This window comes from Oenanthe melanoleuca, chromosome 2 (genome assembly GCF_029582105.1).
Source record: "Oenanthe melanoleuca isolate GR-GAL-2019-014 chromosome 2, OMel1.0, whole genome shotgun sequence".
Lineage (NCBI taxonomy): Eukaryota > Metazoa > Chordata > Aves > Passeriformes > Muscicapidae > Oenanthe > Oenanthe melanoleuca.
In genome coordinates, this window is record NC_079335.1 from 68,135,943 (window position 1) to 68,149,541 (window position 13,599).

Sequence of the window (13,599 nt, forward strand, 5' to 3'; positions counted from 1 at the left end):
CAGACTTGCCACTGATTGATTGCAGGAGTGTTGAGAAAATTCTTATTATCTTTTGGCTGTCAGATAAATGTATTAATGGGTGTTGTGTAACAAGTCCCTTAACCTGTCTTCTCCAATACACCTTTCTTCAGAATGATTTCAGGATCTGATTTGGTTTTAGAGTTTCTAAGGTCTGTGACTTATTTTCTTAGTTATTCATGCAATCTCTGACTCAAATTTTTCAGACACCCATGTAAGGAGCAGATACTCCCTGAAACTACAGAGAAGGGGTGAACTGTGTTTGCTGCCTGTGCTCTGCTTTTGAGTGATAGCTTTCTGGGACATTATGCTGTAGTCCTCATGCTCTTACACTGGCTGTAGAGAAAGGCAGTAAGAGCAGACCATCTATCTTGTACAAAATGCTCATGAAAGCTCTTCACAAAATGCTCACAAAGAACTTTAAAATCTCAGGCTCTGTACAAAGCTCCTTAATGGATTAGTGCTGGTCCTTGCACATACCTAGCAACTGCAGAGTGGTATTTGCCCTCCTGAAGCCCATTTTTACACATTGGGTTATTAACTGAATAATTGTGAAGACGGTTACAGCACTGCAGTGTCAACATCTGGTGGAAGCTCCCTCATAACTTTCTGAAGACAGTGAATCATCAATGGAAGGTCTTACCATATACTGAACCTCATCATGTTCCTGGAATTGCTGGTGCTGACCTGTATTCAGAAGTGTATCCTGTTATGGCTATGAAATCATTGGCATTTAAATTAATACCATCCAGAATTCCAGTATTCACTAAAAAGCCCTAGGAAAAATGGATTCATGTGCCTTAATCCTGAGGTGGCATAAACCTTGCATTTTATTCCTTTCATCCAGTTCCAAGGAATACAAACATATAGAACAGTGCAATAAACAGGAACATATTACATTCAGTAATTCTAGAGCTGAGGTTCACCCTCTAAAGGCTTGAATTCTGTAGAAAAAAAAAACAATAACTTTTTTTGCCTTTTCTAATGGAATATACAAGTTACGCCAAATACACTTAAGACATTGGCTTTTTTACTTAACATACATTAAAAATATTTATCTTCAGGAGAAAAAAATATCCAGCTTTAACTAAAATGAAAGTATGTTCTTGGGACAACTGATAGTGCTGATACAAGAACTTTAGGTCTTACTTGGGTTAAATAACAACTGAAGAAAACCAAATCTTTCTTAAAAACAGGTAGTTTCAGTAAGGCCACCTAGTTGACCTAAAAACTGTATCACCCCAGCTGGAGAAAGAGTTTTTTAGCTTTCATCTTGCCTTCAGAAAGGTGATAGCATGTTATGTGATTTAACATCATGATTTCAAAGAGATCAGCTGATTACTAGCAGTCTAGGAATGCTGATTTTTTTTCTATGCTCCATTCCCATTTGATATCAATTTTCCAAGGAGTTGTACAACACTTTTCAAATGCAAATTCCCCTGGTTAAACTTCCAACCCACACTTACTTCTTCAATAAACACAGTCAAATTTGCTACACGAAGGTGCTGCAGTCCCCATTGATCCTGTGTGATTTATGGGATGTCAGCACTCTTGGAAATACGACTTGTCTAATGGAGAGTCTTGAATTCTCTGTATCTTCAGGTCTGAGAATTCCTATCCTGGTTTACTAAGTAAATGAAATAGTATTTCTGAATTCACTCATCTCTCACTCAAGAATTTAAATGAGCGGAAAAATATCTCTATCTGTGAGCAATTACTCTTAATAACCATATGGCAATTATGTGTGTCCCCAAGGGGAGAGTCTTTATTTTGTCATTAATTATAATTTTATGTGATTTGCATCATCACACCAGGAAGATAATACTAGCTTGCCTGGCAACCCAGGATATGGGTCAAATCCTCATGGCAGTGTTAGAAGAATGCAGCTTTATACTCTATTGTGAGCGCCACATACGCTCCCACAATGCAATTCCTCCTGGTTAAATACAGATGTAAGACTAAGGCTTGTAATCAAGGAATCAAGCACTAATCATTGATTACATTCTGCTTCACAGCTTGTGAAAGGCGTTGTTGTGGATCATTAGACATAGCCCCTTACAGGAGCGTAGGATTATTTATCTGTCACCAGTTGCTTTACTCTCTTTGCTACCAGTCTTGCAGCTATCAAACAGAAATGGCTGCTACAATGCAGAAGAATATAAATGTTATCAATTTGCCTCGTTACCAGGCAGAGACAACCACATTCATTTCCTGAAGTCCAGGAACAGGTTAATGATTGTTGGTTGTTTTGTGGGTTTGGGGTTTTTTACCACCTGGAAACCAACATAGTAATAGGTTAAAGAACCTAATGGCCTCCTGTTACAGAGAAACAAGGACCATGTTTTTTCCTATGTTTTGCCTGCAAATGAGAGAACAATGGCAAGAGAGCTTGCAATACAGGAAAAAGTTGTTGTTTTTCTTTTGTCCTAGAAAACATGAAGGCTGAAAATTATGTAAATGGCATATACTGGTCAAATTCAGAAGCTACAATTCAACCTTCCAGCTAACAGTCCCAGGAGTACTTAACATTTTCCCAAGGAATCCAAGTACATACTCTCCTATAAAGCTTATACTCCACTGCAGAGAAATAAAGCAGAATAAGGAAGCTAAGCAGATGCTTCCTAAAGAAGTGCTTGAAATATTACATCAGTTTAATTTCTGTCATTGACTTACAGCAAGTAACTGACTGTGTTCAAGTTTACTTTACTGTGAAATCAGTTTAGTTCCTTGATTCAAAGAAAAGTAGGTGAATCCTGGCATGGTGTGCTTATATAAAGGACAGCTAATAATGCCCTCTACTTGCCTCCTTGGACTGCTTTGTGGCTTAGTCAGACTGTGTAAGGGGCTTTCACTCCATCGAAAGAGAAACCATAAAAAATTGCAGAATACTATTCTCCTAGCAGAAACAGGTCAAATCATGAGTCAGTTTTTCCAGTCACTTATTAGACATCCTGAAGAATTAGCAACAAATATATGCATGAGTATAAAAGGTCATTGGAAGTGAATTATTTTAAAGAGTGTTACCCGTTCACTAGGGTAAAGGCAATGACATTTCACAGCAGAGAAATAACTCAGTTATTAACTGAGTCTGGGGATTCTGCAAACTGTTTAAACAAAAATTAATAATAGTTGTTTTATCTACTGTTTGTTATCTCTACAAGAAGAAAATAAACATAATATTTGATCTATTATCACTATAGTATCTGCAGTATAACAGAAAGGAAAATAGTATTTCTTCTGTAAACTGTTTGTTAGTGGCATATTTTGACTAGCTAAGGAACGAAGGTTATTACAAGCACCTTCATTTAACATGCTGCCAAGTACCCAGCTAGATATTTAGTGGTTCTATTGACACTGATGTTGCTGAGGTTTGTAGCAGATGTAAAGGATAGCTAAGATACAGCTTTTTCAGTAACATTAGAATGATTAAAGTCTTTGGCTGTTATGATGATGATGCAATATGAACATTTTTTTCTTTAATTCCCAGGTCTTGTAACAGATTATCGGGTAAGTACAGTATCAGTGCAATAATTAATGCTATTACTTGCATGTACTGGTATTTTTAGGACTTTATTTTCCATTACTAACATAAACTTCCAAACTTTATGTTTCTTTACAAGAAGGATGCAGCTCGCTAAATTTTTTAACATTCCTCCAACAGAAATTTTGGTTTTTTGTTTTTTAAAAAAAAATTACTTAGAGGCAGAAATTGTCTTGCATGTGCAATATCTTTAGATTTAGGCAGCAGAAAGAAATTTCCTAAAGTTGTGGGTTTGGTTTTTTTTTCTTTAACATAGTGAATAACACAATTTTAAAAAAATTAAAAGCATCTCTATTTTAATCTTTTACCATGGAAACCCTGTTGTTTTGAAATGGAAAACATGCCTGTCTTTGTAGATGTTAACCCCACAACTTTAAACAAGCCAATGTGCATGAGTTTTTCAGATCCTTGTTTTCCTTAAGCCTTTGAGGAGAATTCAGGGTGCACAAAGAAAATTTGATTTGCCTCATGGCCCTTCCATTCTGACTCCAACCTCCTTTGCCAATTTTAATTTGAAAATATTGAGTATTAAATGTTATTAATAAACAGGAATAGATATTTTTTCCATTATATGATCCACCTCTAGCAACTGCCCCCAGGATGTGGCAATGTGGCTCACTTCAAAACCAGGGCAGAGTACTTTCAGCTGTGTCACTGCCCTGGTGAGCTCTGACTTGTTCTCTCTCTCTGGGTTGCAGCACTGGCAAATCCCCCTGGGCAGGAGGTTCCGCTCGCTGAAGCTCTGGTTCGTGCTGAGGATGTACGGGGTCAAGGGGCTGCAGGAGCACATCCGCAAGGTGACTGGCTATTGCCTCCTTGGGTGCCTCTGGTGGGATGGCAGGGGGAGGCGAGCTGGATACCTGTCTGCTCTCCATGCCTTCTGTACACCTCAGAAAGCACAGGAGACAGTTTTAGACAGCTCAGTTCAACAGGGCTGCTGCTCGTTTGCCACTTGTAAGGTCACAATTTCGTATCATGGCCGGAATCAAAGGTGCCATTCATCTTGTGCTCATCTTTAGGAAAGAAAAGTCTTGGAATTTGGGATTTCTACAGTATGGTACCCCTCAATCCTTCTCAAATTAAGCCAGAGCACATCTATGATTTTATTGTGGAAACACGTGGATATTAATTACTTCTTTATTAATGTGCATGCACTGATAGGATGTTTAGATTATGATTAAGGGACACAGTGACTTATTTGGTATGTCTCTGCTGTTGCTATTTTTTCTGTTTAAAACATATTTCTGTTAAGAAAAGAATGTGTACAATTTATAGTTTGTTAATACTGTTATAAGTACTAGGTTTATTCTTGATGAAAAAAGGAGGGTTTTTAAATCACTAAAAAACACATGTGGCGCCTGTCTAAATTATATATATACTTCCTCTGTAGCAGTAAAGTTAAATTCAAGCATACCTTTCATCTTTATGAAGTTCAGGGAAACCTCTAGTGACTGGAGATCCATGACTTGGCTCTAAATATTTACAAAACTATCCATTAGCTAAGGGCCTAGCCTAGCATACCAAATTCCTTGCAGACACACATTCTTTTCAATTTTGGTACTAAACAGAAGAATTCCTAAGAAAAGCGTTGGAAGACTCATACCAATTGCATGGCCTTTTGTCAGGCTGGTTTCCCCAGGTCAGTATTTATATCCAAAAAATTCCCTCTTTCCCTGTCTCCCACATATTTCCCTGACTGTCCTGTCAAAAGCTGCTTGTCTTCAGAGAATCATAGCTGAGGATCAAGTTGATATTTTCTGTGACAATACAGTTCAGGAAGGCTAAGCAAATGAACCTTTTCTTGGAGATACTGACTCCAAAGTAAAACCCTTGTATGTTTCCTCATTTGTAAAGGCAATTCAGACAGCTAAGATTTCCAAGGGCTGGTTGAAATGAGTTCTAAGGACTAAATTGTTCTTTAGTACAGATATAAAAATAAGTTATGAAAAGACAAGAGTGATAATTAGGTGAAGAATTTTTCTCACTGTATACATCTTCGAATTGGAACCAATAAATTAATTTCTCATCATACGTCCTTATCCACCCCCAATGAATGTTGGTTCAGTGGGTTCCAAAGCATCTTAAAAAAAAAAAAAAAGTAAGTTCTATCTCCAGCACGCCTCTGTTGAACTTAAATTTCAAGAAATAATTGTATTTCATTTGCTCCCTGCTCTATAGAATTTAAGGCATCTCTTGTGAGTTTTCAGATATGTTGATAAAATTATATCAATAGCTGCAAAATAAAAATTAAAAATGCATTTCTTATCTTGTACTTTTTCCTGTTTTCTCAGGAATTATCATGAGCTTCAGGTAGATTGTGATGACTTTTCTTTTTGTGGCGTAGTTATGAAGTACCTTAAACAGCCTGACATTGGTTTAGATTTTCAAACCTATACCAAGTTTCCAAATTAAAAATAATTTGGAATTTAGCTTCACTTGTTAGCTGAACTCTAACACTGGTCATCTCCATGCCTGGCCTTGAGAAGCTGCTTTCTTTTAAACGTGCTGTACCATCTTGCAAATAGCAGTTTTTATATTCCCATTGCTGGCCAAGGCAGTCCCAGGCAGTTCCTGGTCCCAGGATGGTACTTGGGTCTCCTGTGTACTTGGGACTTTTGGCTGGGTTTTAAGGGAAGCCCTGCAGGTGCCAGAATTATTTCTGAAGCTGCATGTGATGATCTGGAGATGCATTTGAGTGGGTGATGGAGTGGACATAGGTAGAATGAGAAGAGATCTAGGAACAGTGGCAGAGGCAGGTATTGCAACCTTCCAGTGGAGAGCAGAGGGGCTGGAGCTGGGGAAGCAGGAAGAAGTGGTCTCTTTCTCCTCTATTATTAAGGAGTTGCCTGGAGGAAAGGGTAACAAAGTTGGGCAGAAGAGTGGAGCTTTGAAGCAGCTCCTTAGGCTGGAATCTGGGGAAGGAGATGCCGAGGTTTGCTCCTAAGTCATGGAAAACTCTAGGAAGATCTGTGCAGTGTTTATAGATTTCTAATTAGGCTTCTTTTGTGCAGCCTGCTGTTACTTACAAAGGGATTTGAGATTTTCAATAGTGATGAGCTTCTGACATGATATAGTGGGAAAAAATACTGTAGATCCTTAAGAACCCACCCTATTGTGTGTTGGCACGTTTCTGTGTGGAGGACCAAAGACATCTGTAACTGTCTTTTCACAAACTTTTTTCCTTGATGTAAACTGTCACAAAATTCCCCCCCCCCGCCTTTTTTTTATTAGTATATTTTAAGGAAAAGATGTTTGTTGTGTTTGCAGCCTTAAGGTCTACGTCAAAATGACTGGATAACCACTGTAACATTGGCATTTCCTTGAGGATGGCATTTAGGGACTAAAATACTCCCAGTAGATGAGAATGTGTGACTTGGATTTAGATACAGGAGCTTTTTTTGTTTTCCAAACATTCCAGTTATGCACTCTTTTCACACACAGAATGTCATATCAATCTATTGCAAAGTATAGGTTTTAAGCAGTGGTAAAAGGGAGGATAGTCATCTTTGAAGGATGTGGAGAGAGATAAATAAAATTTTGGAGGTAAGTCCAAAATCCACAGAGGAGATGTAAAAGAGGGCAAACCCCACAACAACATTCTTCTGGACTGATGCCAACTACTCAGAGTCCATATAAATGTGAAATCCAAATGCCCATGTAAATAGCCCATTTGTGAACTGCTTGACCATCTCTTTGTTATTCCTTTGTTGATTTAAGTCCTCTCAAAGAGCTCAGAAGTAATTTGAGAAATTTAGAAGTTCAGTTTAGTGTGTTTTTGTATGCAATCCCTATGAACATTGTGACTCAACTGAATCCTCCTTAGGACCAGAAGCAATCAATGTACTGAGGATAATGAATGCCATTAAAAATTAACAGTAGAGTCCAAGAAACTGGAACTGTAAAGAACAGCAATACTAGAGATAGTATTTGAACTGGAGAGTGGCACAGTCCAAGTGGCCGTTAAGAAAACTCTTCTGACAGCATTTCCCTTCAGTGTAGTGAGATACAGGCTAAGGCAGGCAAAGAAGTGAAATTTATAGGAGAAAAAGTATGAAATTATCAAGACTAGGCCAGTATGCTTGTCTGCATATACACAGTAGTGTATTCTGATGCTTCAGAGAAGCTCCCTGCAGTCAAAAGCTATTTTAGCTTTTGAAGGCGTTGCCTAAAAATTAAAATTCAGCTTGAACACTTCAGTGCAGAAGCATTTATATTTACATTTACATTTAAATTTGCATTTATATTTATGTTTACATTTTTATTTATATTTATAGATATAGATGTAGTTATATTTATATTCATAGTTATAGTTACTTACTCACAGTCATACATAGAAAAATATTTATTTTTTTAAATAGAGACCAAATCATAGTGCTTAGCAAGTTTACTGCTCCTATTTTTGGTTTTGTAAGACATTTCCTTTAATCTAGAACAACCAAATTAATTAGATCCCTTGTTTCTTTTCTCGCTCTTCTGCAGAAGAGCAATGGTTATTTAGCTGAGATAACAGTGACACATAACAATTCCTTGCAAACCTCTATTTTCAATCAGCTAAATTGCACTGCAAAGACTGTGGCTGTTATTCTGTTCCTATATACCAAGAGACTTCAGGACACTAACACAGTCCACATGATTCCACTCTGAGAACCTACCTAATGAAGGCATTGCTCAAGTGGTAGTTTTAGAAACAGTATATGAGTTGGCTTGCTTATGTCCACATTTTGTTAAATCAAATAACAGTTCTAGATAAAATAATTTTGCAAAGTTAAATAATATTTAAATGCAAACATAAAGCAGGTGCTAGGGACACAGTATGACACAGATGTCAAAATCAAATGCATGTGGAGAGTTAAGATATCCATAGGACAGGCTTGGTATGTACACATTCAGCAGAAAACTGAGAACAGCCTGTCAATCTTTTACTTCTTTCCTGTCCTCAGTTTCAGTGCCTGCAGTTCTCCAAACGAGAAAGTGTACCTGCCTGCCTTGAGAAGCTGAAGCACTAAAGACACACGTGTCCTCCTGTGAGTTATTGCCATGCTCACGTCCAGAGCGTGGGTACAGCTTTTGGACTTAGAGAGGCACGTGTGACACCTCAATGCCCTGCAGTTCTACAGAACTTGAACTTCCAGGCTTAATAATAATTAACTTTACTGTTGCAGCAATCTTTGTAAGAGCAATTCAGGATAATAGCATATGGTTCAAAGGTGCAGGGCCTTATGTAACTATATTTAGGCAAAGCTATACACGTGAAGTTCCAGCTAAATCCCCTCTTTCTCTCCTTCCAGTTCAGTAAAACCTAAAACACTTGGTGCCCCCCAGTGTCTTTACTAATTATTGCTGTTAAGCCTTGCTGTGGATAAAAGTATTTGCATCCAGACATGAATGCAAAATACTTCTAGAATTTTGGTTTGTGGCTTAACTAAAAAAATTCTATTTTCTCTTGCTTTGATTTCTTTCAAATTCCTGAAAAATCATTTAGTTCTAAAAGTGGACATAAGTACCTGCTATAAAATGCATGGCTTGTGTCTGGAGTTTTCTTGTACAAGCTTCTCACAGTTAGCCAGATCATAAATGTTTGCTTAATTCAATTCTTATGCAGATAAATTTGATGAAATTCAGCTGGTGATTACATTCAGCTGGACAGTTGTGAAATTTTTATTTCATTGAACATGATTTGTTGTATGGCTTTGATTTCCAAGATACGGTACATGCAGTGCAGAATTTTGTGAAGCTGTGTAAAAGACGTTTGCTTAAAGCTTTAGAACGTGAGGCTAGGAGACAGTAAAAGATCATTACAACACCTGTGTCTATTTCATATATGTTTTTCATGCACTTATTTTGCATATAAGCACCTATATGCATGCATATAGTTCTGGTTGGATTTCACAGCTGTAAATTCATGCCCTTCGTATTAGCAGAATATTCAAACGCCTTGGAAGGGATTGAGCATTTTACTGGTCTCATTCCTGACTCAAAGAGCTTTCAGGCTAATTTTAGAGGGAGATGATAAATGGATGCAACAAACAGCAGAGTGGAAGTGGTAACAACAGGAAAATTGGCTGGTTGCGTAGGGTACCAGTAAGCCCAATATGAAGGTTTTGAAGAAATATTTTGATTCAATCTAAACTATGTTTTTCTATTTCAAGAAACAAAAAGCCACCAGAAAGCTATGATTAAGATTGCAAAATGTTTTGGCTTTTTTTCCTTTTTTTTTTTTTTTTTCTTTTCTGTAGTTTTTGTTTTGCCTTGTCCTTTTGGAAGAAGATCCTGTGAGATGAAACATTCCACATTTAACCTTTACCCAAAGTGATATGTTTCATTTTTGTTTAATGGCTGTCCTTGAACTTACAAAAAGTCGAAGTGCAAAAGCATGGGCTTAGTTGTTTATTTTTGGTAAAATTATTTGGAATCCTAAATACATAAAAGCTGAAGAATCTTTGAACATGATTTTTAGATATTTCACATAATTTTTTGGTATAGACTGGCTTTTTGAAGGCTTTTGTTTGAAGACAAACTATGATTCAAATGGCTGGTTGCTGTTGTTGTCTTACCATTTTTGGCTGGTTGGGTAGTTGGTTAGTTCTTTGGCTTTTTCTAGGATAGTGAACACTAAGCTAATGATATAGCCAGTAGGAGGGGGGGACTGGATAAGGTATACAGGTGCCTGATAAGGATATGTGTTGGTTTTTTGGAAGTGCTTTTAAATTAATTTTCTCTTTGGAAAAAGGCAAAGCAAAACATGATATGAGTATGTAAGTGTCACTGACTGATGTTAAGACTTCCCAGCTGATTTTTAGTATGTCTGTTGGTATTTTCCTATTAATTTGAATTTTGGTTTCATCTGCTTCAAAATAATTGCTCTGGTTTGGTGCCCAATGTCATTCTTTTTGCCTCAGTAACTTCTCAACAGGTTTGCTGAGATTTGCTGTCCATCTTGATTATAGTGCCATCACCTTTTTTTTTTTTCAACTGAGCCTGAGCACAAAGGTCAGAATAGTGAGCAAGTTCTCCCTTTCTTCACAGATTTCTCATATTAAGTGAACTATTCTAAAAAGTGTATCTTTCCAGCTCAATTTTCACTGAAATTTTGACAATTTTTCCCTGTATATCTATGCATTTCCCCCTTTCCCTCTAATGACTTCTGGATTCTTTAGCCATTCCTAGCCAAAACTAACAGTGGTATAAAACCTAAAGGAGAATCATTAAAATTATTTGCTCTTAATGTGGTATCATATCAAATTGTGCTGAAGTATCTCAAGAAGTAGACCAGTGCTGCCTATGACAGACTGAAATACTAATACAGCAAGGGCTCCATATGGTCTCTGGAAGTCATAAACAGGGTGGAAGTTAACACAAACAGATGGCAGTATGTGAATATCACACATCAGCAGAAGGAACAGAGCAAAGGAATGGAAAATACTTCAGCACACCTTTTCTCTTGATGAATCAAATGTATTCAGTATAGATACTCTTTCTCTTCTCAGCACATCAGACTGTCGCATCAATTTGAGCACTTAGTCCTTCAGGATGAGAGGTTTGAGATCTGTGCTGAGGTTGTCCTGGGACTGGTCTGCTTCCGGCTGAAGGTAAGGCAGCTAACATCTCCTGTTTCTTCTCTCATGGTTTATAGCAACACCATAACCTGCAATTGAATACAGTCTGTGTAGTTAATACACTTGATTATTTTTTAAGGAAAGTAAAGCAAGTTCATTTAGAACAAAGCAGATGAGAGAAAAAAGCTTAAGACAATTTTGTTAAAACTGAATCAAAAGCTTAAGAGAAATTAAAGCATATTAAGGTATAGAAATACACAGTCAAGGCAAACAAATGTTTAACCAGTCACATAAAATGACTTACATTCTATGTGTGATGAGCTTTGATAAGATGATTGTTTTAGTATATTTCCCTAGCCTTCTGAGTATTATGAGTGTGTATTACTTGTTTCTTGACAAGTTAATTTCTTACATATATATATGTAATATTTAATTTTATTAAAAATTACTATCACAAATGAAAATCAGAGCACTAAACACTTTTTTATTGTTTTCTCTAAAGACTATTTTAATCTATAAAATTGTATGGTGAAACTGGGAAAACTGAATTAAGATATGTTGAAAAACAGGTTACGTGGGAGGCCAGCTTCCCTGGTCAGCTTTTTATTACTGAACATAATCCTTTTGCCCTGTTTTACCTTTTATTCCCCAAAATCTCTCAAAGTGCCAGGTTCATTGATGTGGAGACCTTGCCCAATGGAAACTAGAAAATTCATTCTGCACTTGGAGTATAAAAGCTGCAGTAGTTGGGAGAGCTCATTTGTTTTAATCAGACATGAAAAGGGGATCAGTGTCTCAGTTTAGGTAAAGAAGTCTTTTTTTAGCGGAGCTTGCAGCTAAAGGCTCTGCAAAGGACTGGATTGTAACACTGAATCTGACCACCAAGCAACAATAACAATAACAACAGCACTAGTGTTTTCTAGTTAACATGATACCTAAATGAGCTTTTAGCCTTTCTGAAAGCTGGTAAACACATAATTTCTCCTTCTGGGTAGTTTATTTTTAATACATTTGTTTCTCAGTCATTCAGTTGCCCCAGTTACCTGAGTTTGATGCAACTGGCTGAAGAAGCTAACAAGTAAATAATAAAGTAATGGTGAATTCATCTGGAATAGGAATATGGTTTTGTTTGAATTTATAATGTTTAAAGTAAAATCTAAAAAGACCATGTGATTAGGGGATCAGATAGATTACAGAATGTAGTTTTTTCAGTCAATGGAAACACAAACATAATCTCTTTCCTAACAAGAGCTTTTAAAAAATATTGAGGGATAGATTGTCTCTGAATAACAAAATATTGGGTGCAGTCTGCTCTCTCACATGGAACAAGCAAACACCAGTTCTGCAGATGCAGACACAGCTGTTAGTGCTCTACATTTACTTTGAAGGAACAGTTCTGGTGAAATAGAGCATAGCAACACAGGAATTGTCACTTTTGATCAGACCAGTAGCTGATCTACATCTGTTCTCCTGTCCCTCATGATTCAGAGGAAAAAAACCACATCTAATGGGGAAGATAATTTTACAATAGGAGGTAAATATTGAACCTTTAGCTAAGAAACCTTTGGACAAGTTGTAGAATAAGTTGTAGCCTGATTCCACTAAAAATCAGTGTTGAAAGAGCAAGTGTTTTCATCTCTTGCCTGCCTTTCCAAAAAAAGAAAAAAAAAAAAAAAAAAAAAAAAAAGCCTAGCAAGCTTTCAAATTAAGAGGGTTTTAGAGCTATTTTAACAGCTTTATTTGCTTTTTATATCACTCCTTCAAAAATCTTCATAATTTTTGTAGTTTGTATTGAAATACATCTTAGAAGCAGGGTATTTGTAGCTTTTAAGTAGTTATAGTAGGACTAAGAGTCAGGGGACTTGAGCTATATAATTCTGCACAGCTGTAAAAGTATGAAATATTTTTTCTTACTTCCTTTGTTCTTGAAAAGCCCTTTTAAATTTTTTTGCTTAGCTGTAACTTTTCTTTCTTTTCACACTGTTGAGCAAATGGACTAATTACCTATGACTTTCATATTATAATTATTTCATCAAATATGTCATGCCAAAGGGTTAGTTTTAGGCCTCCTTGTCATGACTGCAGAAGAATACAAGTCAAGCTAGTAATTTCTCCAAGGGGGTGAGAATGCTGTCTTATTGAAGCTCACAGACTCAATCAAAGCTGCCTTCTCAAAGCTCTGGGAGAGGACTAGTCACTACCAACTTCAATCTGACATGACACCCTAGTGTCACAGCAGCCCTAAGGTGGAGCTGCGAGAGTAGAATAGAATCAAGATAAATGAATCTTTCTTCTTCCTCCCCTCACCCCTGCCAACTTAACATCATATAACTGCTTGTATTGCCTGAAAGTCGGTGCTGTGCATTTGATATTAAAGGCGAGGACTGTCATGTAAATAATGCATTACCTTTGATAAGAAAGCAGGACATAATTGTCACCAGTGACTGACCTGTAATAGGTGGGACTTACAAAACACCAAAGTTG

General features: G+C 36.9%; 1 protein-coding gene across 2 annotated transcripts in view; it reads left to right on the forward strand.

Moving 5' to 3' along the window:
• The window catches only part of DDC (dopa decarboxylase), a 72,175-nt gene that overhangs the window by 53,688 nt on the left and 4,888 nt on the right, over nucleotides 1-13,599 (forward strand). For both annotated transcript variants that reach the window (XM_056484728.1, XM_056484727.1), the window contains 3 exons: nucleotides 3,506-3,525; nucleotides 4,258-4,356; nucleotides 11,047-11,148. In XM_056484728.1, coding sequence (XP_056340703.1) covers nucleotides 3,506-3,525; nucleotides 4,258-4,356; nucleotides 11,047-11,148 — 221 coding nt within the window. The remainder of the gene's footprint in view (nucleotides 1-3,505; nucleotides 3,526-4,257; nucleotides 4,357-11,046; nucleotides 11,149-13,599) is intronic.